General features: G+C 47.4%; 1 protein-coding gene across 1 annotated transcript; it reads left to right on the top strand.

Annotated features, from left to right (window-relative positions):
* Nucleotides 1-407: 407 nt before the first annotated feature.
* On the top strand, nt 408-27,265 carry GABBR1 (gamma-aminobutyric acid type B receptor subunit 1). The gene is made up of 22 exons (XM_090281943.1): nt 408-530; nt 1,143-1,346; nt 2,061-2,246; nt 3,568-3,588; nt 5,039-5,199; nt 8,379-8,513; nt 8,845-9,015; nt 10,088-10,189; nt 10,593-10,658; nt 11,109-11,300; nt 17,360-17,602; nt 18,208-18,271; nt 19,483-19,560; nt 20,819-20,969; nt 21,397-21,529; nt 22,714-22,830; nt 22,921-23,028; nt 23,431-23,524; nt 24,231-24,358; nt 24,946-25,074; nt 25,271-25,414; nt 25,979-27,265. Exons 1-22 carry the CDS (start codon nt 440-442, stop codon nt 26,150-26,152), a joined length of 2,892 nt encoding a protein of 963 aa, XP_090138069.1. The 5' UTR covers nt 408-439; the 3' UTR covers nt 26,153-27,265.
* The last annotated feature ends 699 nt before the right edge of the window (nt 27,266-27,964 follow it).

Raw genomic sequence — 27,964 nt, 5'->3', positions numbered from 1 at the left:
GGACAGCCGGGGAGCTGGGCCGGCGCACCGAGGTAAGAGCCCCCCCCCCCCGCCCCCACCAGGACTGGGAGGGACGCGGGGAGGGCCAAGCCGGAGACCTGAGGCTGAAGGAGAGCAGGGGCGGCTGGGAGGCAGTCGGGGAGCTGGCTTAGCCCGGCCGGAGAGCTGCGGGGGCCGGGGGAGAGGAGGTGGTGAGAGGTGGAGTCCGGGGAGGGTGGGGGGGCCAAGGGAGGCTGGAGGAGGGTGGGAACAGCTTTTCTCTCCTCCTCTCCTCTCTTCCATCGGGGCTCCGCCTCCGCCTCCCTTGCCGGGCGCACTCCTCTTCCCCGGGCCGAGCCGGGTCGGAGCCTAGGAGCTATGGCAGAGAGGCCGGGCCACCTCCGATTCCAGGTGGCGCGGGCGAGGCTTGGTGAGGTCCTCACGGCCGCCTCTCACTCAGATGCTGCTGCTGCTGCTGCTGCTGCTGGCGCCGCTCTTCCTCAGTCCCCCGGGCGCGGGTGGGGCGCAGACCCCCAACGCCACCTCAGAAGGTGCATCCTTCTCCGGCGACCTCCAGCATTCCTCCACCTTTCCTGGTCCTCATTCCTATCCCGTCAGTCTGGCAAGCCCGTCTGCTTGGCCCACTTGACTACTCCTGACTGCCTTTCTATCACCCCACATCACTACACTAGGCCACCTTTCTGTGACCCTGCTTTATTTCCTCAACTCCACCCCTTTCCTGGTCCCACATTACTACCCCAGTTCTGCCCTTTCCTTCCTTAGTTCTACGTCTCTCCCAGATGGCCTTATAAGACCCCTGTCTCATTTCACCCCAATTCACCTCGTGTCCTCCTTGAGACTTTCTCACAACCCTATGATTTCTCAATTACTTTTCTCCTTACCCGTGACCGGCACCCTTCCCTCCGACTTGTGGGCTCTCCCATTAGCCTTTACCCTGGTCAATCATTGTCTGTCCAGAGTTCTCTGAGCAGAGTTCTTGTTCTGTACCCACCTGCACTCTGACCCTCTAGCATCCCATCCCATCAGTCCTCCACCAGTCCATTGACCACGCCCTAGGCTCTCTTGCATTTGTGGCCGAGTGACAGCCTTTTCCTTTCCCCCCCACAATTCCTCTCTTTACCCCTTTTTGACTCACCCCTCAGGTTGCCAGATCATACACCCACCCTGGGAAGGGGGCATCAGGTACAGGGGCCTGACTCGGGACCAGGTGAAGGCTATCAACTTCCTGCCCGTGGACTATGAAATTGAGTATGTGTGCCGGGGGGAGCGAGAGGTGGTGGGGCCCAAGGTCCGAAAGTGCCTGGCAAATGGCTCCTGGACAGATATGGACACACCCAGCCGCTGTGGTGAGTAGCCTCCCAAAGCCCCTCCCTTCTTCAAGACCATTCCCCTTCCTGCCTCAAACTTAGCATTATGTTTTGCAAGTCAGCACTTCAGATCCAGTATAAGTAAATTCACAAATACATTTATTGTAAGAAGGACTTTACTGTGTGCAGTGTGAGGCAGTAAAGTTAGCAGCCTGCACATTTCATTTCTTTTTTCCTTCATTATGGCACTGACCATTGATAAAATAACCTGATTATTAATCTTGTGAGTTATTTTCTAGGAGGATTATTAGTGGCAGATTATGCAAAAACATTCTAAGATGATTTCATCACACTTCTGAATACCTCTGTCTCCAAGAAACAGAATCCAGTTTAACATTAATACAAGCCAACTAGAATAAGAAAGGCAAATCCGTTTGTGCATCTAAAGTCACATACATCTACCCATCTCAAAGCCAGAGAACCACCTACTGAAGAGATCCCATTTTATGTGCTTATAGCTCCATCTTGGGTCCCTACATGGCAATGCTTTTTCCTTTTTTTTCCTGTGGGAATGTGTGGTTGCTTCCAGAGCTAAGGGAGGACTGGAAGCTGAGAGACCAATCCTTTTTACACCGGACTTCCTGCACTGTAGGATGCTTGTGGGTCTAAACCCAAAGCTGAGCCTCCTGCTCTCTTAAGAGAAAGGAGCCTTCTCCAACTTGGTTCTCTCTCTATTTTCCTGTCTCTCCACAGTCCGAATCTGCTCCAAGTCTTATTTGATGCTGGAAAATGGGAAGGTGTTCCTGACGGGTGGGGAGCTTCCAGCCCTGGACGGAGCCCGGGTGGATTTTCGGTGTGACCCTGACTTCCATCTGGTGGGCGGCTCCCGGAGTGTCTGTAGTCAGGGCCAGTGGAGCAGCCCCAAGCCCCACTGCCAGGGTGAGGGGAACAGCTGCCTGCATGCAGCTGATCAGAGTGTAGAGTGGGCTGGGAATGGATGGAAAGGATGGGTGCTATACAAAACCAGGGCTTTGGGGAGGTAGAAGTGAATGCCCAACTCCTTCCTCCATCCATCTGCCTCAAGCTTCCTCCTGCGGTCCTTAGTTTCCACTCTACCTATGTTGGGTTGGGGCTTCCTTTCTTTACCTTTCTCTTTTTATGAATTCTCCCTGCTCATAGTTCTTGTGCCTGACATTTTCTCTTTTCCATTATGAATCTTGCCCTTCATCACCCTTCTTAGGATTTAAGTACTCGTTTTCCCTAGCCTCACTCCCTTTCTCTAAACTTAGAACTTCTATGTTTAAACATCTTCTCTCTCCATTCCTTGCATAACTGAATTATTGTATAGACCTAGAAATAAATCATGTAATTCTTAGAAAGTTGATAAGATTGAGAAGAATATTTGGGGTTGCAAGTTATCAAAATAAAATTAAAAAGGCTTAAAACTGGGGGCAGAACTCAGAGCATTAAGGACAACCCAGGGATGAGGGAGTCAGTCCTCTTCTCTACCTTCCAGGCAACCTCATCATTCCCCTGAGGGAGTTGGTCTTGTGTCCATCACCTTTTCTGCCATTTAGTTCAGCAAATTTCCTTCTTTCTTGGTCATCCAGATTTTCCCTCTGCAGCCTCCTCTCCTGGGATGCAGGCATACCTTTTACTTCCTCTACCCTTGTAGACTCTTTCAACATTCTCAGATTCTCAGTTAATTATTCTGCATGTAGTTATCATTCTATTCTGGAAATTAGGAGTCCCATCCATCAAAGTGTGGGTTAACTATGAAGCGAATGAAATTTAAGCTTCAGGATTCCTCATTTACACAGGCTTCTTATTGTGCTCTAATGTAGAGGCCTCTGATGTGTTCACATGGTCATAGGTTTTTAATAAAAATTGCTTAAGTAAGATATTTTACAGCAATAGCTTAAAACCAGTTGTATTTGTAATTGTTTTCTCTAAGAGGCAGACCCCAACTTTTATAATATTTAGGCTCCACAAACCAGGATCTGTCCATGTCTTAGCTGTAAGCATTTGTCTCAAATTCTGTTGTCTTACTGAAAAACAAAAGAAGAAAACCAGCAAGTCCTGACCCACAGTCCGCCTTGCTCTTATCCCCAGGCACCCTCCCCTCAGAAAGGCAGGCTTCTGCTCTCTCCGTCTCCACTGTCTTAGGCATGAACAGGTTGTGGGATGGGGCTGGGGATGAGGCAAGGGAAGCTAGGTGCCAGTGGTAACTCTTCTCTGATCCCGTCTTTCCTGCTGCCAGTGAATCGAACGCCACACTCAGGTGAGCTGAGAAACCCTTGTCGCGTGCACTGCAATACCCTGCTCCATCACTCTTCACCCTCCACCCCCCCGGCATTCTGCCTCTACGCTGTGGGATCGGGGTTCTTCTCCCCCTTTAACCCAGCCACCCCAGTTTGCGGCCGGCCCTTCTTTCCCTACCTGTTTCCTGCCTCTAATCCCGGTTTTCACGAGGCCGCGGGCCCTCCCATCTCCCTGCCTGGCGGGACTTCCCTCTGCGCAGCTTTCTCACAGACTGCTGCGGCCCAATGGCAGAGCCCCAGCAGGGGGCGGCAGGGGGCTGGGATATACCCTGAGCTTCTCCCTTGGGGTTCCTTCTGACCCTCCTGAGAACCCTTTCCCGCCCGCCCCTCTCTAGGATTTCACTTGAATACTCTCTCAACCTGTCCCACCTTTCTCACCCCTGGCCCAGCCTCATCTCCCTCCTTAAGCTCCTCCCTTACCCGTTCCTTCCCTACATCCTTCTCTTTTCTCTCAGTTCCTTCTCCCATCACCCTTTCACAGACTTCCATCTACCCAGCCCCTCATTTCCTACTTCTATTCTCTTCATTCCCCTTTGCACCCTCTTTCCCACCCGATTATCTCTTTCCAAAACCGTTTCCACCGCCCTCTGCCTCCTCCCAACCCTCACCGTTCACCGTCTATTCACTTCCCCATTGAGATGCTCTGGCCCAGCCCCTTTCCTCCAGAGGCCCACCCCTCCTCCTCTAATCCACCCCTCTCCCCTCAGTGCTCCAGCCTCCCGCCGCTCCCCACCCCGCACTCCTGGCGGGCCGCTCCCACTCTCTTCTGCTCCCCCAGTGCCCCTTCCTTGTCCATTTCTTTCGCCAGTGTGTCGATCTCCCTCTCTTCCCCTCGCCTCCGCTCTGGCTGCCGTTCCCACAGTTGCGCTCATCTCTATCCCCTCCCCCTTCCTCCCTCCTCAACTCTTGCCCCCACCCCCGCATCGCGTCTCCAGTGACGTCAGAGCCCGCTCCCCGCCCCGCGTCTCTCTCTTCTTCCTCCCCGCCTTCGGTCAGTCAGTCAGTTGCGAGGAGAGTCCGTGGTGGCTGGCGGCGGTGGTGGCGGTGGAGGAAGCTAGAGCGTTGGGGGCCTTAGGAAGCCAGAGCGTTGGGGGCCTTAGGAAGCCAATCTTCCCTGCTTCCTTGAGGCCCTAGTCCCCTCCGCCCCACAAAACCAGGGATGGAGGCGCCTCCTCGACACCCCCTCAGCAGCCCTTCCCAGGACAAGTGCCCCCCCTGAGCTCCCCCTCACCAGGCAGCTACCTCCCACCTCCCTCCCTGCCATGGGTCCTGGGGATGTCGCTACCCGGGTGGGGTGGCCACTGCCGCTGCTGGTGGCGATAGCTGTGGGGGTGGCTCCGGTGGTGTGGGCCTCCCACTCCCCACATCTCCCTCGGCCTCACCCGCGGGTACCCCCACACCCTTCCTCAGAACGGCGCGCAGTGTACATCGGGGCGCTATTTCCCATGAGCGGGGGCTGGCCAGGGGGCCAGGCCTGCCAGCCCGCGGTGGAGATGGCGCTGGAGGACGTGAACAGCCGCAGGGACATTCTGCCGGACTACGAGCTCAAGCTCATCCACCACGACAGCAAGGTATCCCTGGACGTGGGAGTGGGTGGGTGGGTGGGTGGCCTTGGGGAGCAGGCCATCACAGTCTAAGTTACTTCTGAGATTTGTAGGCAGGAGTGCAGAAGCTTGGGGGAGAGTCGCAGGGGCTGGAGATTCAAGATGAGGGTTTAGGGGTTCAAGATGGTTAATCCCTTTGCAAGGCAGACCCTCCTGCTTTCAGAGACCAAAGGAAGTGCTTGTGGTTGGGGAAGCTGGTGATGGGTTTAGGGTACAAGCTGAACCTGATTCTCTGGGGAGTACACTAACCCTGGGATGGGTTGGGGATGGAGGGAATGTCAGAGGTGGGGAACTAGATGGGGTTTACATTTACCATGGTAACAGGGTAAATCTTGGCATCAGTTTTGAGCTGGAAGGAATAGAGACCAAATGGGAAACATTTTGAAGGACTTGAGTGTTCTGGTTTATTTATCACAAGAAAACAACATAATAGTGGAGAGCCTCACCTGACTTCTCATCCTTAATCCTGTGGAGGATTCTTGGACTGTGAGACTATAGTATATGTGGTTGGGGGTGGCTAATTAATGGTCAAGAGATGGACAGAGACACTGGGAAAAGAAATTGGATTAGAGGCCCACCTGGGAGCCCCCGCAATAGCGTGGAAATGGAGAAGAATCAGGATACAGGCAGCAGAACTGAACTGGGAAGGGATGGCACTGGGGGAGGGGCGAGGAGCAAGGCTGAGCCTTGAGAGATCCTGGCACATCCTGTAGAACTTAGTATTGTGGTCTCTAAGATGTGAGAAGGGAAATGGGATGTAGGGTTAAAGAGGTGAGGAAGGGGGGGGGGAGGTAAGAAAATTTGCATCTAAGTGTAGTAGGGGATGGTCCTATAAGATTCCTTTCTGTCTCCTATCCCCTACTAAACAATTATCTTCTCTAACCTGTGGCCCAGTGACTTAAGGATTGGGGGAGAGTGAAATAGAGTACAGAGGTGAATATTTGGTGACCTCACCTCTGGGTTGAACTGAAGATTTATATTCATGCTCTAGAAATAGGTATGTGAAGGAAGAGGGGCAGAAGTGGGGTTGAAGAGAAAGGACTTGGGGAGAATACAGCACAAGGGCTTGAAGAGGGAACTTCAGGTGCCTTCTGACACTTTCACAGTAATTCTCAAACTTCAGTGTACATAAGAATCACCACAGGACTTTGTTAAATGTATAGATTCTAAATCCTTGGTTAGGAATGAGTCCCGAGTATCTTCATTTTTAGCAATAAAAATCCATCCTGATGGATGCCTATGTAGCTAACCCCAGATGTTAATGGGAAGTGCAACAGGGCACAGGAAGAGAGTTAGGTTTTAGGGCAGGAGAGGCAGAGAGGGGAAAGAGGTCAGCTGACAGAAGGGTCCAGCTTAGGAGAGCAAGAGAAGTAATTGGCTATGGGGGTTGGACTATAGGGAGAGACAGAAAGGGATGGATTTAGGCTTTGTGATAGGGAGCTCAGACTCATCCATGGTGACAGGTGAGTCCCTGGAGGTGTTGGGGAGCAGATGGAGGAGAAAATAGCAGAGGCAGCAAGGGGAAGATGGAAAATCAGACAAACTGGAATGTGTTATTTCCTGCCTGCAAATCTGGATCCTTGCAAGAGCAAGGGAGAGGAAGAAGAACAGAGGAGTTGTGTATTAGGGAGGGGTGAGAATCACTTGGAGGAAGTCTGCAGGAATGAATTGGGTGTGGAAGGGGAAAGGGCTATGAGAAGATGTAGGGAGGGATGTGGACACAAAGGAAGAGATGTTGGGGAGCATACATTGCCCTGTTTGTATGTATCTTATATATGTTTTTATTGGCCCTCATTGTTCCTAACCGCCTTTTCTTCAGACAGGAAAAGGAGGGGCACTGAGGGGCCTTGGGGGAAGCTAGGGTAGGATCTGGAGTAACAGATGCTGGGAGAGTGCAGGCAGGTGGGACCTGAGAACATAAAGATACACAAAGATGCCCAAGCAGGAGGGATGAAGAACATTCAAAAAACAACCATTGAGCACTGCCCTTGGCAGTGGGGGCAGGTAGGCAGCAGAGTTCTGAGTTCGTGTTGGCTTTTCAGACTCTTGCCAGCCTCCCTGACTCCCCCTTTTCCAACTTCCCACAGTGTCCAAAATGTCAGGGCTCAATGGGAAGTGAGCAGACGCTAGGGGGCCGCCTTTATTTCCTTGCAACTTGCCTCCATCCCCACCTCCACCTCCGTCTCACCCTCCCCTGTCCCCCATTCCTCCTGTGTCTGTGTCCCCTCTGCCCTCGCTCTCCACTGGCTTCCATTTCTTTGCCACTTCCTTTGGGGCTCCAGCAGCTTCTGAAATGTCATCTTTCAGCAGGAGGGCAACAGGCAGGGAGAAACCTTTGACTCTTCCTCCCCCAATTACCCTCCTCCCAGCATTCTTTTCCTCTCCACCTTTCTGCATTGTTTACTTTCCCATCTCTATGCCTCTACTTCAGGCACCCCTAAACATATCTAGTTTCCTGAGAGTCATTCTATTTATTCTCCCTGGTTCTTCCCTCATCCTTGTTTCTTCCCCCACCCTCCAGTGTCTCTTTGTCTAATGGACCCATCTAATGTCAGGGCCCAGCAGGTGGGGATGGATGCTGAGCTGGACCCCCTGGTGGGCTTTTTCTTGTCCTCTTTTATCTCAAGCACCTAAGGAGAAGAAAGAGGGGAAAAAAAAAAAAAAGGAAGGTAGGGAGAGGGAATTGGCAGAGGTGAGGGAGGAAGTTTTCTAAACTGGCTTTGAGGAGGCTGTCTGGGGACTTGTGGAGAGTTTATTCATATTCCTGAAGACTCTTGTATGCACAGATGTTTGGAGCATGGAAACATGGTAAGAAGCAGGAGTGATGGAGGGAAGGTGGTGGTAGGGATGTCTGGATGAGCTGGAAGGAGGGAAGGGGTACATCCATTGGTACTGATGGAGGAGTGTGGAGGAGAGGGTATGGGATAGCACCAGCTAGAAGACAGAAAGGGTGTTTAACAGGTGCAGGGAACCGAGAAGACAGAAACAGATGCCAGGAAGGGGAGAACATGGCAATAATGACGAAAGGATTTCAGCAGGGTATTTGAGGGAAGCAACTATGTTTTGTGGGAAAAATAAAAGAGTGAGAGTTGCAAGGATGAGAGGAGCTCTAGGTGAGCCTACCCTCTCCCCGCCACTCTATTTAGTGTGATCCAGGCCAAGCAACCAAGTACCTGTATGAGCTGCTCTACAATGACCCCATCAAGATCATTCTCATGCCGGGCTGCAGCTCTGTCTCCACGCTTGTGGCTGAGGCTGCCAGGATGTGGAACCTGATTGTGGTAAGTGGGGCTTGGGGTTCAGAAGGCAGGCTATTCTCTTTTGGATGTATTGAAGCGGACAGCTTCCAAGATTCAGAACCCTTTGCAGACCCGAACTAATTGGCCTCCTAGCAACAGTGGCCTGACTGTGCTGCAGCCACCAGAAGGAACTGAAGTCAGATCAGGAAAGGAGCATCCTGATTGTGAGCGTGTGTGGGACTTTGAGAATTGCTTTCCTAGGGTGAAAATAGAGGCACTTGGGAGAGAGTGGGCGAGGCTGGAGGCTCTCTTGGCACCTCTTGGTGGATTCCACGGGTGATGCCCCCTGTTGCCGTATTCCTGTCTCTTGTAGCTTTCCTATGGCTCCAGCTCACCAGCCCTGTCAAACCGGCAGCGCTTCCCCACATTCTTTCGAACTCATCCATCAGCCACACTGCACAATCCTACTCGTGTGAAACTTTTTGAAAAGTGGGGCTGGAAGAAGATTGCCACCATCCAGCAGACCACTGAAGTCTTCACGTCGGTGAGCAGGACCTGGGTAAACGGGCGTTCACTCCAACTCCAGTACAGAGAGATGTGACATGGAATCCATTTGTGGGGGGGGAAGACCTTGATTCTTTATCACAAGAGAACACATTCCAAGTGGGTTAAGTGAATGTTCTTTCTATAGTCAGAGGAGTGAACAAGTTTAATTTTCAGGATCCTCTCCAACTGTTTGGTTTTAGGGATTTTCCCTCATTTTGATGCTTTGTTCCCCAGACAGTCCTCACATGACCCAGTTCTATTAAAGTAGTTTCACTCCAAAGTCAGGACATAGAATATGTCAGAGAATATGTGATAGGAAGCCAGAGAGATAGCAGATTTCAGAGGTGCTCAAGAAAGTGGTGGGTGGGTATGATTGGGAATAGCAGAATGGAGCTATGGAAGTGGGTACAGGCACAGAGAAGGAGGAGAGTGGGAGAGAAAGATGGAGACAGAGACAGATAGAGAGGGAAAGAGAGGACACAGGTGAGAAGACAAGTATGTGAATGTGGGTCAGGTAGCTGACGCAGAGAGATGCTGACAGTGGAGGCAAGGTGGAAGTAGAGAGGAAGCACATGGTCTACCTGAAGAAGACAGTTGGCTTCCTCTCTTTTATTCTATTCTTTGAATCTATTCACTCTTACATTCAGTGACCAGTTAATCTTCCCCCCACTTTCTCTTAGTGATTCAGGACATTCTTCTCTGGTCCTTTTGTCTGTCTGCTCATTTGCCTCCTGAGGTTGACATCATCTTGTCTATACCAGACCCTGTCTTGTCTTTTCCTGGTTCCAGTTTCCTTCTCCCCTATTTTTGCTGTTAGTGGTAAGAGAGGTTAAGTGGGGTGACTTGTCTAGACACAGATGCTCAGGAGGGCTCCCTGTGCACCTCCTCACTTGGGAGCCATATCCTGAGACTCCACGTGCTTTGCTTTGGGCACTCCTAGAGAGAGGATGTTGAAGGAAGAAGGTTCACAGTGCTCCTGTTCCTTTGTTGACTGCTCAATCACAGGTAATATCTCTGGTGTTTACCCATTGTGTGCCCCATGTTTTCTCTATTTCTCATTCCCACTCAAGACTTTGGATGATCTAGAGGAACGAGTGAAGGAGGCTGGAATTGAGATTACTTTCCGCCAGAGTTTCTTCTCAGACCCCGCTGTACCTGTCAAAAACCTTAAGGTGGGATAGCTGGGAATGGCAGGAGGGAGAGTGGTGGGTTGGAGAGGAGAGCCAGGTGGGGAAATGTTGCCTTTTTTTTTGTTTTTAAATTGAGATGTAATTGATATATAACATTGTGTAGGCTTAAGGTGTACAATATGTTGATTTGATACACTTAGAGATTGCAATATGATTGCCACCATGTTAGCTAACACTTCCATGACAGTCATAAATTTTGATTCTGTGAGACAGTAACATCTCCTGGGCAAGTTTATCTCCATCTTCCATTTGACACCTATCACCTATTGAATAGAACTGTGCGCTAAGCACTTCGGGTCAGAAAATCACAGCTATGAGAGTGCTTGGCTTAACCCCTTTGATGTTCCAGATGCACTCAATGCTGTTTTCTCTCTCCATTCTGTAGCGCCAGGATGCCCGAATCATCGTGGGACTTTTCTATGAGACTGAAGCCCGCAAAGTTTTTTGTGAGGTGGAGTTGGAATCTGAAGAGGGAGGGGGACTGGGCAGCCTCTTTGCCTTGGGTATCTCATGGGATCTCCTTTCCGCATCTCTACTGAAGTTGGTAGCAAATGATCTGAGGCGATAATTAATATGATGTCCCTGTCGGCTTTGACTCCATCTCTTGGCTTCTCACACACACAGTGCTTTTTCCGGATCTCATTTTCCTGCTGCTTTGTGTTTCTGGAGGAGCCTGTGGATCCCATCTTTCCTTACTGGCTGGAAAAGGCCACTCAAAAATAAAGGCCGGGGAGGAACTTAGGAGGAGTAGTGGAGCCTTTCCTACCACCCCACCAAGACTTATAGATTTCTTTTTTCAGTTCTCTGCTTCTCTGATTCCCAAGAGGCTGATATAAGATGAAAAAAAAAAAAAAAAGAAAAAAGAAACAAAGACTCAGCCCTCCTCCTTCTTTGTATTTAGGTATACAAGGAGCGGCTCTTTGGAAAGAAGTATGTCTGGTTCCTCATTGGGTGGTATGCTGACAATTGGTTCAAGATCTATGACCCATCCATCAACTGCACAGTGGATGAGATGACTGAGGCAGTGGAAGGTCACATCACCACTGAAATTGTCATGCTGAACCCTGCCAATACCCGCAGCATTTCCAACATGGTGAGATTGTGGGGACTTAGAAGATGGCACTTGGGCAGGTGGGGAGGACTGAGGGAGCCTCAAAGGGGAGGGAAGCAGGTATGGAGTTTGGAGATACAGGGGGACAAGGGACCTCTGCCCACTTTGAATTTTGCATTGTATTTCCTATGGATTTCACTTCTGCTCTGACTTCCTTGGGCAGGGAAGAGAGAGGAGATGAGAGTGATTTAATGAGTAGAAGGGCGATTCATGGAAACGAGGAGCAGCTGGCAAGAAGTGAAATGAGAGGAAGGTGTTAATGATAATATATCGATAGATAACACAAGCATACTTTTACAGGAGCACTGTTCCTGGGCAGAAATACATTTTATTTTCTTGGTGACTTTAGAGTATTTTTGAGTTGCTTTATATTCACTTCTTTTTTTAAAAAGCTTTTAAATTGATTTGAGAGAGAGAGAGAGAAAGAGAAAGAAAGAGAGACATCAATTTGTTGTTTCATTTATTTATGTGCTCTGGCCAGGGATCGAACCTGCAACCTTGGCATAGTAAAATGGTGCTTTAAACAACTGAGATACCTAGCCAGTGTGCTTTATATTCACTTCTGGTTGATGCTCAGTTAGCTTGGCTCCTGATGCCTTTTAAATGATTTTATAATTTTAGATGTAAAAGGGACTTTTGAAATTATTTAGCCCCAGATAGCTGGTTAGTGACAGAACCAGAGCTAGAAGACACATTCTCTGATTTGGGAAGGCTGAGGCAACCCTGCAGGTGAGGGACACAAGTGAGTAGGGTGTGAGGGGAAGAGGAACTACATCTTGGGTGAGCTGGACAGGGCTACTTATGTGTCTGCTTATTATACCAAGGGCAGCCCCAGGTCTGTAATACCTAATTTGGACAGCATGCTAGGGGTGAGCTAATGGTTCTAAAGCTCCCAAAATATCTCATTAAAACAAAGTTATAGGAATAATTGCTTTTGTGTAGTAAACCAGGAGCTTGGATACATAATTTCAATGATCCTCACAGCAATACTCTGATGTAGATTTTTCATGTCCATTTTATAGGCCAGGAAACAGACTCAGAGAGGTTAAGTGACTTGTCCCAGTTCATGTAACTACTGAGTGGTCAGGCTAGAATTTAGTCCTAATTTAATCTGAGTCCGAACCACTCTGCCCCCATCATCTTCCATGAGAAACCATGAAGTCTGACTAAAAAGTTTTTACTATATTGGCTAACACTATTTAGGTGATGGCAGTTTTTGAATAAGAGAGAAAGATGATTCAGGAAGTTTATTCTAGCAGTGGGTTGTGATGAAAGGATCAGTTAGTTGCCAAGTGGACTCTGATTATGGATACCATCCTGGGCATTCTAAGGAACTTTGTGTGTGAAATATCTTGGTTGAAAATACATTGGAAAAATTATGAAAGGTCACTTGACAGGTGAGTCATCCTCGAGAACCTGGGAAAGTGGGGGAGCTGGTAACTGAAGTTGAAAAGGCTTGTTGGTGCCCTGAGCCCAGGACCTTCCACTTGTGGCTTCTGCCTCCTACCAGGGAGCTAGAGGAGCCCCTGATGGGAATCAGGGATTTGGTTAGGGGTGTGTAGGGACATTTGGACAGAATGAATTGGATGGAGGTCTCCTTCTGGCTCCTGGGCTCTTGAGCTCATAGTACTTCTAGTGACACCAGGCAAGCTTAGTAGCCTGAAACACCAGGCGCAGAAGCCAAGATTTACCAGAGGGTAAAAACAGCCTTAACAACTAACTAGGGACGAGATTATAGGACCAAGAAAAGTGGATCAGAAGCAAAGGTTGGGCTTAGGGGCCCAGAGCCATGATGATTTAGAAAAGAAGCAGAGTTACCTTTACTCTGCAAGGATGACCTTAAATTTAGATTAATAGTTCTGAAAGTTTAGATTCCGTCAAAATCACCTGGAAGGTTAGTATACAGATTACTGGCCTTTTCCTTTGGAAGCTCTGATTCAGGGCTAGGCCTGGGGTTAGGGTTACATTTCTGACAAGTTCCCTGGGATGTTTTTGCTTCTAGTTTGGAGACCACATTTTGAGGACTGTTGGTTAGAGCTGTGGTTTTCAACCAGGGGTTGCAATATCTAGGGACGATTTTGGTTGTCACATCTGCTGTCAAATCGGTAAGCCAGGGATCCTTCTAAAACATCCTACAATGTACCGGACAGTCCTCCGAACAGAGTTATCATGCTCCACATGTCAGTAGTGCAGGGACTGAGAAACCCTGCCTTAGAGAAAGAGTCTTTAGGACTTAGATATGAGAGAGGAAGCTAGGGGGGCTCTGGAGAAAGGTTATAGCTCTGGGCTAGAGGGGCAGGTGTGTGGTGGGAGTAAGATTGATTGTGAGGAAAATGAGTAAATTCTGATTAGGATAAAGGTCCCATCAGATCTGAGGACAATGTAAAATAAAAAAACCTACCTCAGTGTACACATTTTAGATCACTGTCAAGCATTCACTCTCACATACAGAAAGAGCCAGACAGGGCTGTGAAAAAGTGTCATAAATTTGCACTTGGTTGCTTCGCTGATTTCTATGGATTATGGAATTTTTAGTGTCCTGGTTTCCTTAAGCTTTCTAGTAATTTTGCCATTTGAAAATTGACGGCTCTAGGGAGAGATGTTTTTGATTACTCTAATTATGTGGGGTCAGTAGTGTCACCAGGGTCAAGCATGTTAAGTAGTAGTGACCTGGAGCCAGCAGGGTGTGAGGGTTGGGTGGGGGTGGCATCATGCAGAGTAGATGAGTCCCTTCCTATTTGGTAATTTTCTGATGTGGTATTTACTGTACTATTGAACTGCAGATTGGTTAGAGTTGGAGGTTGAAGGACTACTCAGAAAGCCTCCGCCTACCCTGGATGGGTAGCTCAGTTGGTCAGAGCATTGTCCTGATACACCGAAGTTGTGGGTGTGATCCCAGTCAGGGCACATACAAGAATCAACCATTGAATGCATAACTAAGTGGAACGACAAATCCATGTCTGTCTCTGTGTCCTCCTCCCTCTCTCACTCCCTCCCCTTCTCTAACTCTAAAAAGAATCAATTTTAAAATATTATAAAAGAAAAAGAAAGCCTCGGCCTAACTGCTGCCTGTTTAGTAGGTGCTCTAGGACAGAGGCGTTTCAGCATACAGAAGTAGTATAGGGTGGTTAGGAAGAGGAGGGACTTGGATGCCAGGCTGCCTGGGCTTGAATCCTGCTATGCACTAGCAGTACAACTTCAGGCAAGTTGAACTTTGCTGTGCCTCAGTTTCCTGATCTCTAAAATGGGCCATAAACTAGATTATTTAAGGATTAAATAAATTGATGTATGTACCTTAAAAAAGTGCCTGGTACATTGTATGAACATGTAAATGTTAGCTATTACTCTGTGTAGGGAGGGGTGATATTAATGAGACATTTCAACAAAGGAATTAAGAGAACTTGGTGATTTGAAAGTCTAAGGTGATTCTAAGGATTCAATCTTATATACTGGGAAATGTTGGAGAGTGAGGAAAATTGAGCTTCGGTATTTTTAATTTGAGATTATTGATCATACAGTTACAGATGCTTTAGAGACAGTTGGAGATATAGAACTTGAAACACTGAGCTGGATTATAGATCTGAGTAATAGTGACAAAGATGAAGTTGAGAGATGAAAAGTCACAAAGATATGAATTAACAAAAATGTAACTTGCTTTATACCCAGCATTTTATATGTTTTATTTCATCCTTATAATAACTCTTCAATGTAGTATTTTTCCCATTTTAAAGCCAAATAACCAACTACTGAGGTTTAGTAACTTGAGATTAATAGCAGGTAAGTGGATTAGTTAGAATTGGAATTCATCAACCTATATTTATTCATTCAATGGAAATTTTAAAAATACTCTATTTTTTTAAAAAGCAGCTTAAGTTCACAGCAAAATTGAGAAGAAGGTGCAGAGATTTTCCATATGCCCCTATACATATATAGATTCCCCCATTGTCAACATTCTCCAGAGTGGTTACAGTTGATGAACCTACACTGACACAACATTATTACCCAAAGTCTACAGTTTACATGAGGGCTCATTCTTGGAGTTACACATCATGATCTCGCACACACACATACACACACGCACACTCATATAGTCTGTCTGGAAAAAGTCCAAAATTATTAATATAATGAGAATAGTTTGTGCGACATTGATGTAACCTGGCAGCCAAGGAGAGTGGACTGGAATGCACATGTGTGAACAATGCTGATTTCACTGTACTAGTCAATGGGGGTGGTAGATGCCGTTGAGTGAACATGTGTACTGTGTGGTCGTTGCATTCAAAATGACTGAGTGAGTAGAGCAATGAATCTGTATCAAATTTTGCATTAAGCTTTAACGTTTTTCCATGGAAACAATTCGGATGATTCAGAAGCCCACAGCTATGGGCAACTAGTGATTGGCAGCTTCCTCATGACAATGTACCCACTCATGCATCATGTCTTGTGCAGAGTTTTTTGGTGAAACACCAAATCACCCAAGTGACTCAGCCCCCCTACAGCTCAAATTTGGCATCCTGTGACTTCTGGCTTTTCTCAAAACTAAAATCACCTTTGAAAGGGAAGAAATTTCAGACCATCAGTGAGATTCAGGAAAATATGATGGGGCAGCTGATGGCAATTGGAAGAACTGTGTGAGGTCCCAAGGTGCTTACTTTGAAGGGTATTGAGGTGTCCTTGTCCCGTATACATATATACAATGTTTCTTGTCTTTTCTTCAATAAACGTCTTTGTTTTTCATATTACATGGCTGAATACCTTCTCGACAGACCGTGTGTGTGTGTGTGTATATATCTCCATCATTATAGTATTATACAGAGTATTTTCACTGCCTAATCCAATGGACGTTCATTATGGGCTGGGCACAGTGCTGGGTTCTGAGGCTAAAGAGAGGAATGGGACCTGATCCTGTCCTCAAGGGGAGTACAGCCCAGGCCTGTCTTTTTTCAAAGTCCAGGCTGTTTCCGCAATGCCACAACTGCCTGTCCTTTGCATTTTCCACTCCTTTGTCTCCAGAAAATTGAATAGAAAGAAAAGTGGGCAGGGCATGGGAAATGGAGAATTTTTTCTATTCTTCATTCATTTCTTCATTTTTTTCATTAGAAAGTATATTAACATGTTAATAGGCATATTAACATGTTAATATATTCCAAATCTAAACAGAATATGTAGTGCCTGTGTATTGTGCTTTGCCAAGAGGTGGCCACTGAACCTTTCTGTGTGTGGTTTCTGGGTGGTAGGGAAGGGCAGGTGTGGTTTTCTCTATTATAGGGAAGACATTTCCAAAAACTTAAAACAATCTGCTTACAGTCACTTAGCTAAGCAAGGTTACTGCCAAGTATAGAGATTCAGGTTGCTCGACCTATTTCATGACAGAGTTAAAGGAGCTGTCATTTTATTTAACCTTCTTCGAAGAAGAAGATTGAGGGTTGGGAGTGGTGGAGGAAGGGATTGAATAATAGGCTTTAAAAATGTCAGGCTTATTCCTGCAGTACTCAAGTCTTCTGAAAACTATGTAAGAGTCAGTGAACTGAAAGCACATGAGAATGGTGAAAAGTCAGAACACTAAAGAAAAATATTCCAGGTTGACAAGTAAATGAGGAAGATGTGGTGTCACCTTTTTTAGGATCTTTCAGAATTGGAGGAGCTGTTTGGTCCTGGGTCAGTTCTATAGGGAAAGTCTAAATGAAAGCACAACGTTGCCAGTCTTCGTTGGAATATCCATTCTCTTGCTTTTCTCTCTTGCTGCTTTCTCTCCTTTGCCATTTATTATCCAAAGTGTCTATTCACTAAATTTGTCTGTCTGTAGTTCTGAACTAGCAGCTATGTACACTAAGACCATTGGACCCAGCCAATCCCTGTTCTAGTCTAGTATAGCTTCTGATGTAAGACAGACACTTGGGTATACTCGTAGTTAAAGATTTTAAATTGTACATGTGCTCAGCCTGACAACATGAACTTAAACCATCTATTCAAGTCGAAGTGTCAGACCCAGAATCAGACGCCATTCCCCATTCCCTCCTACACTGTAATCCTTTCCTCCCCAGACATCCCAGGAGTTTGTGGAAAAACTGACCAAGCGACTGAAAAGACACCCTGAGGAGACAGGTGGCTTCCAGGAGGCACCGCTGGCTTATGACGCTATCTGGGCCTTGGCACTGGCCCTGAACAAGACATCTGGAGGGGGTGGCCATTCAGGTGTGCGCCTAGAAGACTTCAACTACAACAACCAGACCATTACCGACCAAATCTACCGGGCAATGAACTCCTCGTCCTTTGAGGGTGTCTCTGTGAGTTCCAGTGACTTCCTTCACACTCCTCTGTTCTCCCATTGAGAGAGAGAGACCTGTCTTGGAATCATGCGTTGTCTGTCTCTCTGTTACCTCCCTGCAATAATTGGTCTCAGACCAAGGAAGTAGGGGGTCCCCAAACCAGAAAGTCCCACCGGGGACTAGAAGGGAAAAAATGGTCTGTTCTATTTCTTTCAGCCCCTTCCCTCATTTCTTTTCACTCCAGATATTGATGAGTCAGATAAGAATCATAGAATTTTGAAAGAGGAAACAGAGATCATCTCCTTATTCCTTTTAAAGTGGGATAAATTAGCATCCAGAGGGATTTGGTGACACGCTTAGGTCACATAGCCAGAAGCCAGGTCTGGTGCTCTCTGGGGATTTTTCCCTTTTCCAATCTCATGGGTGAAACTTCTCTAAAGAATAATGTTACTGAAATCTAGAGTATGAGTATCTGGGGTATGTCCTATATGCAGGCAAATGCTATAAATAGAATTCATTCAGAAGCTCAATTAACATAAAAAACATAAGGATTCAAAGAGTGTGATCTCTTTTACTCTTGCCTTTGTCCCCCTTGTCGTCCTCCACATGTTCTTCTCCCTCAGGGCCATGTGGTGTTTGATGCCAGCGGCTCTCGGATGGCGTGGACACTTATTGAACAGCTCCAGGGTGAGCACAGGGCCATGAGGAGACCAGGGAGGCCATGGGGGCCAGCTGGGGCAGGGCTAGGACACCAGGCAGTATCACAAGACAGACTGGGTACCTCCCCACCTTTTGCCCTTCACTTTCTTTTAACTGTTCATCAAGCTTTAATAATAATAATAACAATAAGAACAACTCATATGTGGGTGGATTTCTTTGAGCTGCAGTGGTTGCGTTCTTGAGAAGTGGCATGCACTTTGGAAACAGCCACTGTTTCCCCATTGGCTTTGATTTTAATGAAAGAAATTTCCCTTTGATTGCTTGGGTTGGGGGTTAATGACCTGTCACTTGCATACCCATGGACTCAAAGAAACCTGAATCTAGGAAACCTACTATTTTTCAAGGAAATTTTAGAATTTTCTTGCCATGTAAGTAAGCATTCTTAATTTTTCTCTAATATGTATAGTTTGCCTTTTCTAGGTTGTATTTTCTTATAACTTAGCACACTTATGTATTTGAAAAACTATGAGTTAACTTCTCAACCCCACCCCATTCAGTCTCAGCATGGTCAGGAGAGCTGCTTCTTGGCTTCCTATGAAAAGTTTTTTCTTTCCTCCTCCCGTCTCCCACATTCTCTCAGTTCCCCTTTGTATCCAGAACACGAGGGAATGGGCTTCAGCTGTGGATATGAGTTGGCTTTTGATGGAAAAGTTAGGGTAACTGGGACAGTTTTAGAATAGAAGTCTTAGAAGTGAGTGCATTTTACTTTGTGGTCTCTTTAAGGGGCAGGTACAACTTATCTAAGAAATTAGAACCCAAGCTAACCAACATAAAATAAATTTATAAAATTAAAATGAAAAGCACTGAGAAAATAGATTCTGTGATTCTGTCTATCACGAGAGGGAGAATAAACAAATATTTAAAGCTTTAAAACTAGAATCATAAAGTGAGAGACATCTTGCTAAGAGAGGTGTGGGGCTGTGGAATGAGTGGTAGACACATTGTGGAACCTTCTTCCATGAAGGGCTTTCACATACAAGATTGATTCGTGGGACCCACCTCACACTGCTTTTAAGTCAGTGACCTGTCAGGTCCTTCCAAGTATCTTACAGGGGCTCAGGTGAAGGGAAAATCAGATACAACCACAGAAGGCTGCTCCAGGGATGTGGAAAGTTGGGAATGCCCAGGATCGGCTCTTCACCTGCCCGTGGTCACTCCTTCTGTTGTCATCTGCCCAGGTGGGAGCTACAAGAAGATTGGCTACTATGACAGCACCAAGGATGATCTTTCTTGGTCCAAAACAGATAAGTGGATTGGTAAATGGATACTATTTATATTTTTCTTCAACCCCTCTGAACAATCACAGAAAAGGGTCATGCATTTGAATGAAGGTGGGGTGGTAGGTGCCATTAAGTTGAAATGCTCCAGGGAATGGACCAGGGGCCGGGGTTGAGAGAAAGGGAATAGAATCTCCAAGATATGGGTAGGGGAGACTGCTGTATTGTTTAAAATAGTCACTGGGGATTGGAGGCAGGACAGGAAATGGAAACTCCATCTGGGTCTCCCAGATGTTCTGGTGCCTTGATATATCAGGCTTTGAGTTGCTGCTTTTTCTCTGTGAAGAAAACAGTTGCTTAAACTATAGGGGAGGATGAAAATTGTCTTCTACTAAAACGTGCATTTTAAAGAGGGAAAGTAATCAATCTTCTTAGTTTGGTGGGTTAAAATAATAGGAAATGGGGAAGTTACTAAAGGTGATAAAATAAAGGCTTGGCATCTTAAGGATGGAGGGAGGCACAGCCATGGGAGACCCCTGCCATCTGCCCACCCAGTTGGAGTCTAGTAGCTCCCACCACTGCTGGGATTCTGAAATGTTTTATAATTTGAATTTAGGCCAATGTTCTGTACTGCTATAAATGCTGCATGGCCTAAATTACACTTTTTTCCCAAGCTAAGCAAATTAAAATTAGCTTTTTTCCCCCCCTGTGAACGCTGACAAATTTATTTAAGCTTCTTCTTAATGATAACTGAAAAACACCTTTGGGAATATCACCGTGTCAAAGTTAAAAATCATAAATTATTTTTTGCTCCTTCTTTTCCTAAAGTTAGGAGGGCAGACTAGGTACTTGGAGGCTTTTTAGCTTTATGATTATAAAGCTTTTTTTTACAATCATAAAGCTTTTTTGCATATTTTGATGTTATTATAAGAAACCTCAGAATTTTCTCAGTTCTCCTCTTCTTTTCCTTTGCATTTCCTTTCCTGCAAGAAAAACAGAAAAACAGAAAGAACGAACAGTAACAACAACCAAAAATAGACTATAATTTTAGTTATGCACCTCCGCCTTTGTCAGCCTCTAGACAGGACATGTGATCCATTTTCTGATCAGATTTCTCATTGCCCCCTACCAGCCTTGACCTGCAGCAGCACCGCTCAGGGCACTTAGGTCTCATGTCCTTCTAGCCAAAGACATGAGTGTCCACCAGCAGCTCTGTCCGTTGCCTTCCCCCTGTCCCACCTTCATTCTTTTGTCCTCCTTCCTTTTCTTTCTTTCTCCCCCTCCTCCTGTGCCATAGGAGGGTCCCCTCCTGCTGACCAGACCCTGGTTATCAAGACGTTCCGCTTCCTGTCACAGAAACTCTTTATCTCCGTCTCGGTTCTCTCCAGCCTGGGCATTGTCCTAGCTGTTGTCTGTCTGTCCTTTAACATCTACAACTCCCATGTCCGGTAAGTGTATCTTCTGATGTTTTTCTTGTCCTGTCTGCCTCTCCAAGATAGTGATCATTGAAGTGAGTGAGAATCGAACCTGTGTTCGATGAGGCCATTTATCATTGAGGTTTTCACACTGTCTTACTGCTTTCTTAATGATCACTGAGCACGAAAAGGTGGGGGAGGGAGACCAGATAGAACTCCCATCCCTGCTCCAAAGCAGCTACTGTGCAGGCAACACAGTGCAGGGCTCCAAATAGAATGTGTGTGAGGGGAAGCCTTCTGCAAGTCCATGCATATTCCCTGACCAGCCCTCTTTGACTCAAGGCTCTGCTGCCTGCTCCAGGCCTGTCTTCCTTTCTCTGTGGCATTTGGAGAGCTGAACCTCCCTTCAGAAGGGGGTGATTTTGCTCTCCCTCTCCCTCCCTTCCTGCCTCTGTCCTAGTTATATCCAGAACTCACAGCCTAACCTGAATAACCTGACAGCTGTGGGCTGCTCGCTGGCATTAGCTGCTGTCTTCCCCCTTGGGCTGGATGGTTACCACATCGGGAGAAACCAGTTTCCTGTCGTCTGCCAGGTGAGGGTGGCATAGATACTGTACAGAATGTGGCTGTCCCACCACTCAGGAACACCTCCTGTGTGATCTAGTTCCCTGCCTTTCCTTTGAATGTCACCGCTCTGTTCTGTCTCTTCCCTGTCTTTCTGTGCCTACAGACACTTTCATTCTGTAGCTCACTTGTTGGTTCCCAGGTTGCCATGGCATGCCATGCCGAGAAGGGGAGGGGTATTGAAGATGAAGGAAGGGGTCTGCACAAAGAACAGTGGTGGCTTGTCTTTGGTGTGGGGGATGAAAACAAGAACCGGATTTTCTGTGGGAGCCTTAGTTAAGGTTGGGAAGGCAGAGATCTGAATTGACAGCCAGGAAAGTGAGCGGAAGGGACCCCTATGGGAATCTTGGTACATGGAAGATTCTGGGGCTATGGGGAAAGGCCGGTTTCAGTAGTGATATTTATGTGGTTCTATATTATGCTGGTAGGAGACATACACTGTTTTTCTCACCCACCTTACTGCTTCCCTATCCTCTGTCCAGTGCTTGTCTTCATGCCTATCTGCACAGGGCATTTGCACACACATGCACATGCTGTTCATCAGGAGCGGTCTCTTTCCTGTGAGACCAGAATGCAGTGGGGAGGCAGAGAGTTTGCTACAGTTCAGTGTGAGAGGTGTCTGAGTAGGGATCTTTGCAAAGTGCTGTGGGAGCAAACGAGAGATCAGATCAGAGTATTTGGGCAGATCTCAAAGAAGAGGTGACATTTGAATATTGAAGGATACATGGGATTTTGTCAGCTGGGAACATCATGTGGCTAGCAAAGACACAAAAGACAGCAGACCAAGGGAGAGCCAGTTGAGCAGCGTGGCTGGAGTGTGGCGCAGGCGAGGGCCTGGGAGCTGAGCCTGGAAAGGCGGGTGAGACCATTGTGAACAAACAGTCTCCTGCCATATCCCGAGATGTCTAGGTTGCAATCCCTAGGCAGTGGGGAATGGTTAGAGGTGACTGGCCATTAAAACCAGGAGGTTTTAGCACAGTCACCTGGTGGCAAAGTAGAAGCTGGATGGGAGAAATCTGTTGAAGGTCGGGAGACCCTCTCCTACATGCTCTTCCCTCCCCTACTGTACCTGCTGGCTGCCTTTTGCCTACATGGTCATCTGTCCCCTGCTGCAGCCCCACCCTATTCTGCTCCTGTCCCTCTCCTTTCCTAGGCCCGCCTCTGGCTCCTGGGTCTGGGCTTTAGTCTGGGCTATGGCTCCATGTTCACCAAGATCTGGTGGGTCCACACGGTCTTCACAAAGAAGGAGGAGAAGAAGGAGTGGAGGAAGGTGAGCTGTTTGCCATCCCTCAGCACCTGGCACCTTGGCTGTCAGCTTAGCGGACTTCCTCTGACATGTCTGTACTTCTTGTTTGCCCAGACCCTGGAACCCTGGAAGCTATATGCCACAGTGGGACTTCTGGTGGGCATGGATGTCCTCACTCTTGCCATCTGGCAGATTGTGGACCCCTTGCACCGGACCATTGAGGTACCACTTGGGGTCAGGAGGCTGAGCAGTCACAGCCTTCAGGGCTGCATGTGGTCCTGAGGAGGAAAGCCTCTCTGCAGGAGACTGTTTTTGTGCCTTCTGCATGTCAGAGCTTTTCCTCCTTCCTAGAAGTTGTTCCATCAGAGGCCTCTGGGTTTATCTGAAGAATGGAAGTGGTGGGGATCTGGGAAGGATGGACACACTTTCCAGGCATCACAGAAAGAGGGGGAGTAAACATTCCTAAGGTGTTCAGATTAATGCTTACTGGCCAGAGTGGGACTTGGCCTCATACTGGGGGTTTCATAGGAAAGGTGGTCAAATTGGGAGTCAGGGACTGAGCAAAGGGTCGGGGAACAGGGGAAGATGACAACCATCTTTCCTGTGGCCTTATTTCTCCCTTAGACTTTTGCCAAGGAGGAACCAAAGGAAGATATTGATGTGTCTATTCTGCCCCAGCTGGAGCACTGCAGCTCCAAGAAGATGAATACGTGGCTTGGTGTGTGGATGTGGGGGACAAGCTCGGGGATGGGGCAAGGACTGTGGGTTTGGAGGGAGAAAGGTCTTTGGAAAAAGAGGGAAAGGTCAACCCAGTTTGAATGTTCTTTTCGGTCATGGGATGAATGTTTTTTGAGAGTGGGAAACAGTTGGTCTTTTGCTGGAAGGAGCTTAGAATTTAGAGAAGGGATGAGGCAAAGTTGGGTTCAGCAGAAGCAGGGACCAGTGGGGATAGCCTCACTCTCATCTTCAGACCTGACACTGTCTATATCTAGACAGTTCCCTAGAGTAAGGCTGGGGCTCTCAGGGCATGGGTTTAGGTCCCTTTTGGCCTTTTAAAAATCACTCTGATCTGTGACCACAAATGTAAACCTATCCTCAGTCTGAAAAGCCAGCTTCCCACCTTGAAGCTAAGGGGCGAGACACTGTGTGGCCAAGGCCATTCCCTGCTTGACAGTTGTTTTTGACTGTCATCTTCCTCTGTGACATGGCTCCTAGTCCCAGGAGGAAGCAGTGAGTTGGAGGTGAACATTTTGTGTAGTGGACAGGGAAGGATATGCTAGCTCAGGGTTTGATTGGGGAGGAGGCTTCCTTTACATTGGGGAGCTATGAGAAGAAGCCACAGTGGGTGACTGGTATAGAGAGGATGGGGAATGGATGGGAACATGGAGGTCATGTTGCTTAGGTGACCTTTCCTGCTGTTGCAGGCATTTTCTATGGTTACAAGGGGCTGCTGCTGCTGCTGGGTATCTTTCTTGCTTATGAAACCAAGAGTGTATCCACTGAGAAGATCAATGACCACCGGGCTGTGGGCATGGCCATCTACAATGTTGCGGTGAGCTCCCTAGACACCTGGCATTGACCCCATGGGCTGACTATAGCAACCCAAATGGGGTTGCATGGGAAGGCTCAAGCACTGGATCTTGGATCAGCTGGATGGAAGTTTGAATGAGTTTTTTAATGCCTCATATTTGTAAATATTTTACGGCTTATAAAACAGACACAGACCACTATCTGCTTAATGTTTACAAAATCACCCAGTGAAGTGGATATTAGTGTCCCCACCATGTAGATGAGGAGGCAGAAAGAAAGAGGTTAAGTTGCTCGTTTGGGGTTCACAGGCTAGAATCTGAGGGTTCCTCCCAGGTATTCCCAGGGATTGATCTTCAGGACTCTGGGTATGTGTCCAGAAATCATGGGCACTCCTGCCTTGAAGGATGGGTTGACCTAGAGCTGTGAACTGCTTTGGGACAGTTTATTTGTAATTCTTCTTAAGCTAGAATTGAGGATGATCCTATTTGGATCCTTTTCAAATGGAAAGTTCACAGGAACCTGACCTTACAGACTCTCTCTTGGGGGAAGAAAAGCCTGCATTTTGTCTGAGCCAGCAAAGCTGAGACTCCCCATACACTCTACCCCCAGGTCCTGTGCCTCATCACTGCCCCTGTCACCATGATCCTGTCCAGCCAGCAGGATGCGGCCTTTGCCTTCGCCTCGCTTGCCATCGTCTTCTCCTCTTATATCACACTGGTTGTGCTCTTTGTGCCCAAGGTGAGTTTCTGGGTGTTGTCCCACCCTCCCCATCCCTCATTCCCAGGACTTTGCTCCCCTGTCCTGCCCCCCTTCCCCTGTTTGGGGCTGAGCTTGTTCCTCTTGTTTTCATTCCTTCCATTTCCAACCCACCATCAGCCCATTGCTAACACAGTCCCTGCTTGGCCCTCCCACGCCCCAAACAATTCTCCCCCAGATGCGCCGACTTATAACCCGAGGGGAATGGCAATCGGAGGCTCAAGACACCATGAAGACAGGATCATCGACCAACAACCATGAGGAGGAGAAGTCCCGGCTGTTGGAGAAGGAGAACCGGGAGCTTGAGAAGATCATCGCTGAGGTGTGCTGATGTGGGGTGCAGAAGGGGTCCAGGAGACCCTATCACAGGAGAAAACCTGCCAGGGAATGAGAACAGCAGGCTAGGGAAGGGCAGAGGGTTGAGCGAGGAGCAAGGATTCCGTGCCAGGTGTGATCCAGTGTTGGCCTCATCAGGGGATGAGGGCTCTGCTGGGCAGTGGTGAGCCCTCAGCAGCTGATGTTGAGCATACCCTCCAGGAAAGGGGATGGGCAGGTGCCCATGGTGTCCACTGGGCCCCAGGCTGTACAGTGACAGAGCAGGACATGTTCAAACTGGGTTGTCACAAATCTGTATGAGTTATTAGAAGCAGTGTGCACTGACCTTTTTCCCCTTCCCCATTTTCTCTTTCCCTTTATTTCCCTTCAACAGTTCCCTCATTAATGCTCTTTTGGCTTTTCTTGTTCTTTCTGGATTTCTTATTTTAATTTCTTTTGTCCACCTACCTCTATATCCCCACCCCGATTTTTCTTTGTCATCCCCCTTTCCCTCCCCCAGCCTTCGTGACTTCTCCTTGTTCCCATCTCCTAATTATTATTTTTCCTCCAGAAAGAGGAGCGAGTCTCTGAACTGCGCCATCAGCTCCAGTCTCGGCAGCAGCTCCGCTCTCGGCGCCCACCTCTGACACCCCCAGAGGGGTCTGGGGTCCTACCCAGGGGCCCTCCTGAGCTCCCTGACCGGCTTAGCTGTGATGGGAGTCGAGTCCATTTGCTTTACAAGTGAGAGCTGTGTGAGGAGGACAGGCCAGTAGGAGGAGGGACAGGGAGAGGCAGGGCTCCCTATCCCCAGATGGAAGAACATGCTGCCCATTCTATCTCTTATAAATACAGCCCCTCTGTGAGTCCTGGGGTTCTCTGGGTTTCCAGTGCTCTGGGAACCAGACCCTTTTCTTAGTCATCCATATGATTTTAATGTCACTACTTAATAATCTAGTTGGTACCTCCTTGAAGCTTTTCACTCCCTGGCTCTTCAGTAGCTTCATATGCACACTTCTCCCTTCTCTTCACAACCTCCCAAGATTGCTTCCTTGGGTTTTGTGTTTTTCTGGGGTGATTAAAGGGAAGATTTTGGAGCTGCTTCCAGTGGATAGTGTGTGGGAATTTTGAGCAAAGGAAGGCATCCCTAACTGTTGACATGGATATATGGGCCTATGGGGTGGGAGCTGGTGTCCCTTTCACACTGTTGTGTCTTTTGGGAAAGGATCTCCCTGAATCTCAATAAACCAGTGAACAGTGCAACCTACTGTGAACAGAGTGGGCTTCAGTCCAAGCACAGAGACTCAAAAGGCTTCATAGCACTAGACAGGCATTAAAGAGGAGGGATGGAAAGAGGTGTTTTATTAATCCTGTGAGGACTTAGCAGGGCAAAGCAGGACATGATCAGGGCTGAATAACTGGGTGATGACATTAGTGGTTAAAAGTGTAGTTAGACTATGAGTGTGTTAGATTCCACCACTTGCAAAAACTTCGGTAATCTCTATTCTCTTAAGTCTTCATTTGTGAAGATAATAATGATCTTCCAGCACCACCACCACCATGGAGATGTTGGGTAAATGCTAGCCACTGTCAATACTATTAAATGAGTTCTCTCACAGTGATGGACACATATTGGGAGCCTGGAGCATGTGGCTGAACAGATGTGAAGACTCTCCTTCCTAGGAACTAAGAACAATAACAAAAACATGGTGACTGCTAGGAGATAGTGGATGAGCTGGCTTCTCAGTGCTTCCAACCTTAGAAGTCTTTGTCTAAGAGCTCTTTGTATCTTGGAAGGATTTGCTATCCAGATGAAAGTATTGAATGGCCAATGGAAAAAAATAAACAAACTTGCCTGGAACTTATATAATCCTTTGTGTTCTCTTGGAGAGGTGCCCTTTTTCTTTCTTTCTTTTTTATTTATTTATTTATTTTTGAGAAGTTTTATAACAGTTTATTTGAGCCAAACTGACAACATATGCCAGGGAGTAAGATCTCAAATGCTCCTTGAGGAGTGCTTTTCAGTAGCTCAACTTTCCTTTCCCTGATTCTTTTAAGCAATTTTTGCAAAAGAGCTGCAAGGGTTGGGTGGGCCAAGTCATTTTATTATCCTATTTCAGAGCCAGTTTCTGTAGTTCCATGAAAGCAACTGTCATTACATATTAGACTAGGACTTAAAAAGCCTTCCACTGTGATTATCTGCCTTGGACTATTTGGACTTAATGTGAGGTTCCCCTCTTCCTGCCAGGAACATTTACAAGGAAAGGGGAATAAACCTATGGAGTAGATAAGACTTCAGCATTTAAAATAAGCAGCTAGCTATCTTCAGAAGGAGCAGAAGCTGTATATACCAGCCATGGGTAGGACCTAAAAAACCAGAATTATTACTTTGAACTTTCTTTGCACTTAGACATAGTGTGTACATATTACAAAGGATCAGAAGTTCTGCTGTGGCCAAGCGTGAGTCACACACTTTTTGCTGGCAGCAGTGTGGGGCATGACAGGGCTAGTGGAGGCTCCTGGTGGGTGGGGAGCTGAGCTCAGTGGTGAGACCACCACT

Source organism: Furipterus horrens, unplaced genomic scaffold (assembly GCF_987537825.1).
Source record: "Furipterus horrens unplaced genomic scaffold, mFurHor1.1.pri manual_scaffold_6, whole genome shotgun sequence".
NCBI classification, from domain to species: domain Eukaryota; kingdom Metazoa; phylum Chordata; class Mammalia; order Chiroptera; family Furipteridae; genus Furipterus; species Furipterus horrens.
Note: the sequence above shows the minus strand (reverse complement) of the source record. Positions and strands in the feature narration are given on the sequence as shown.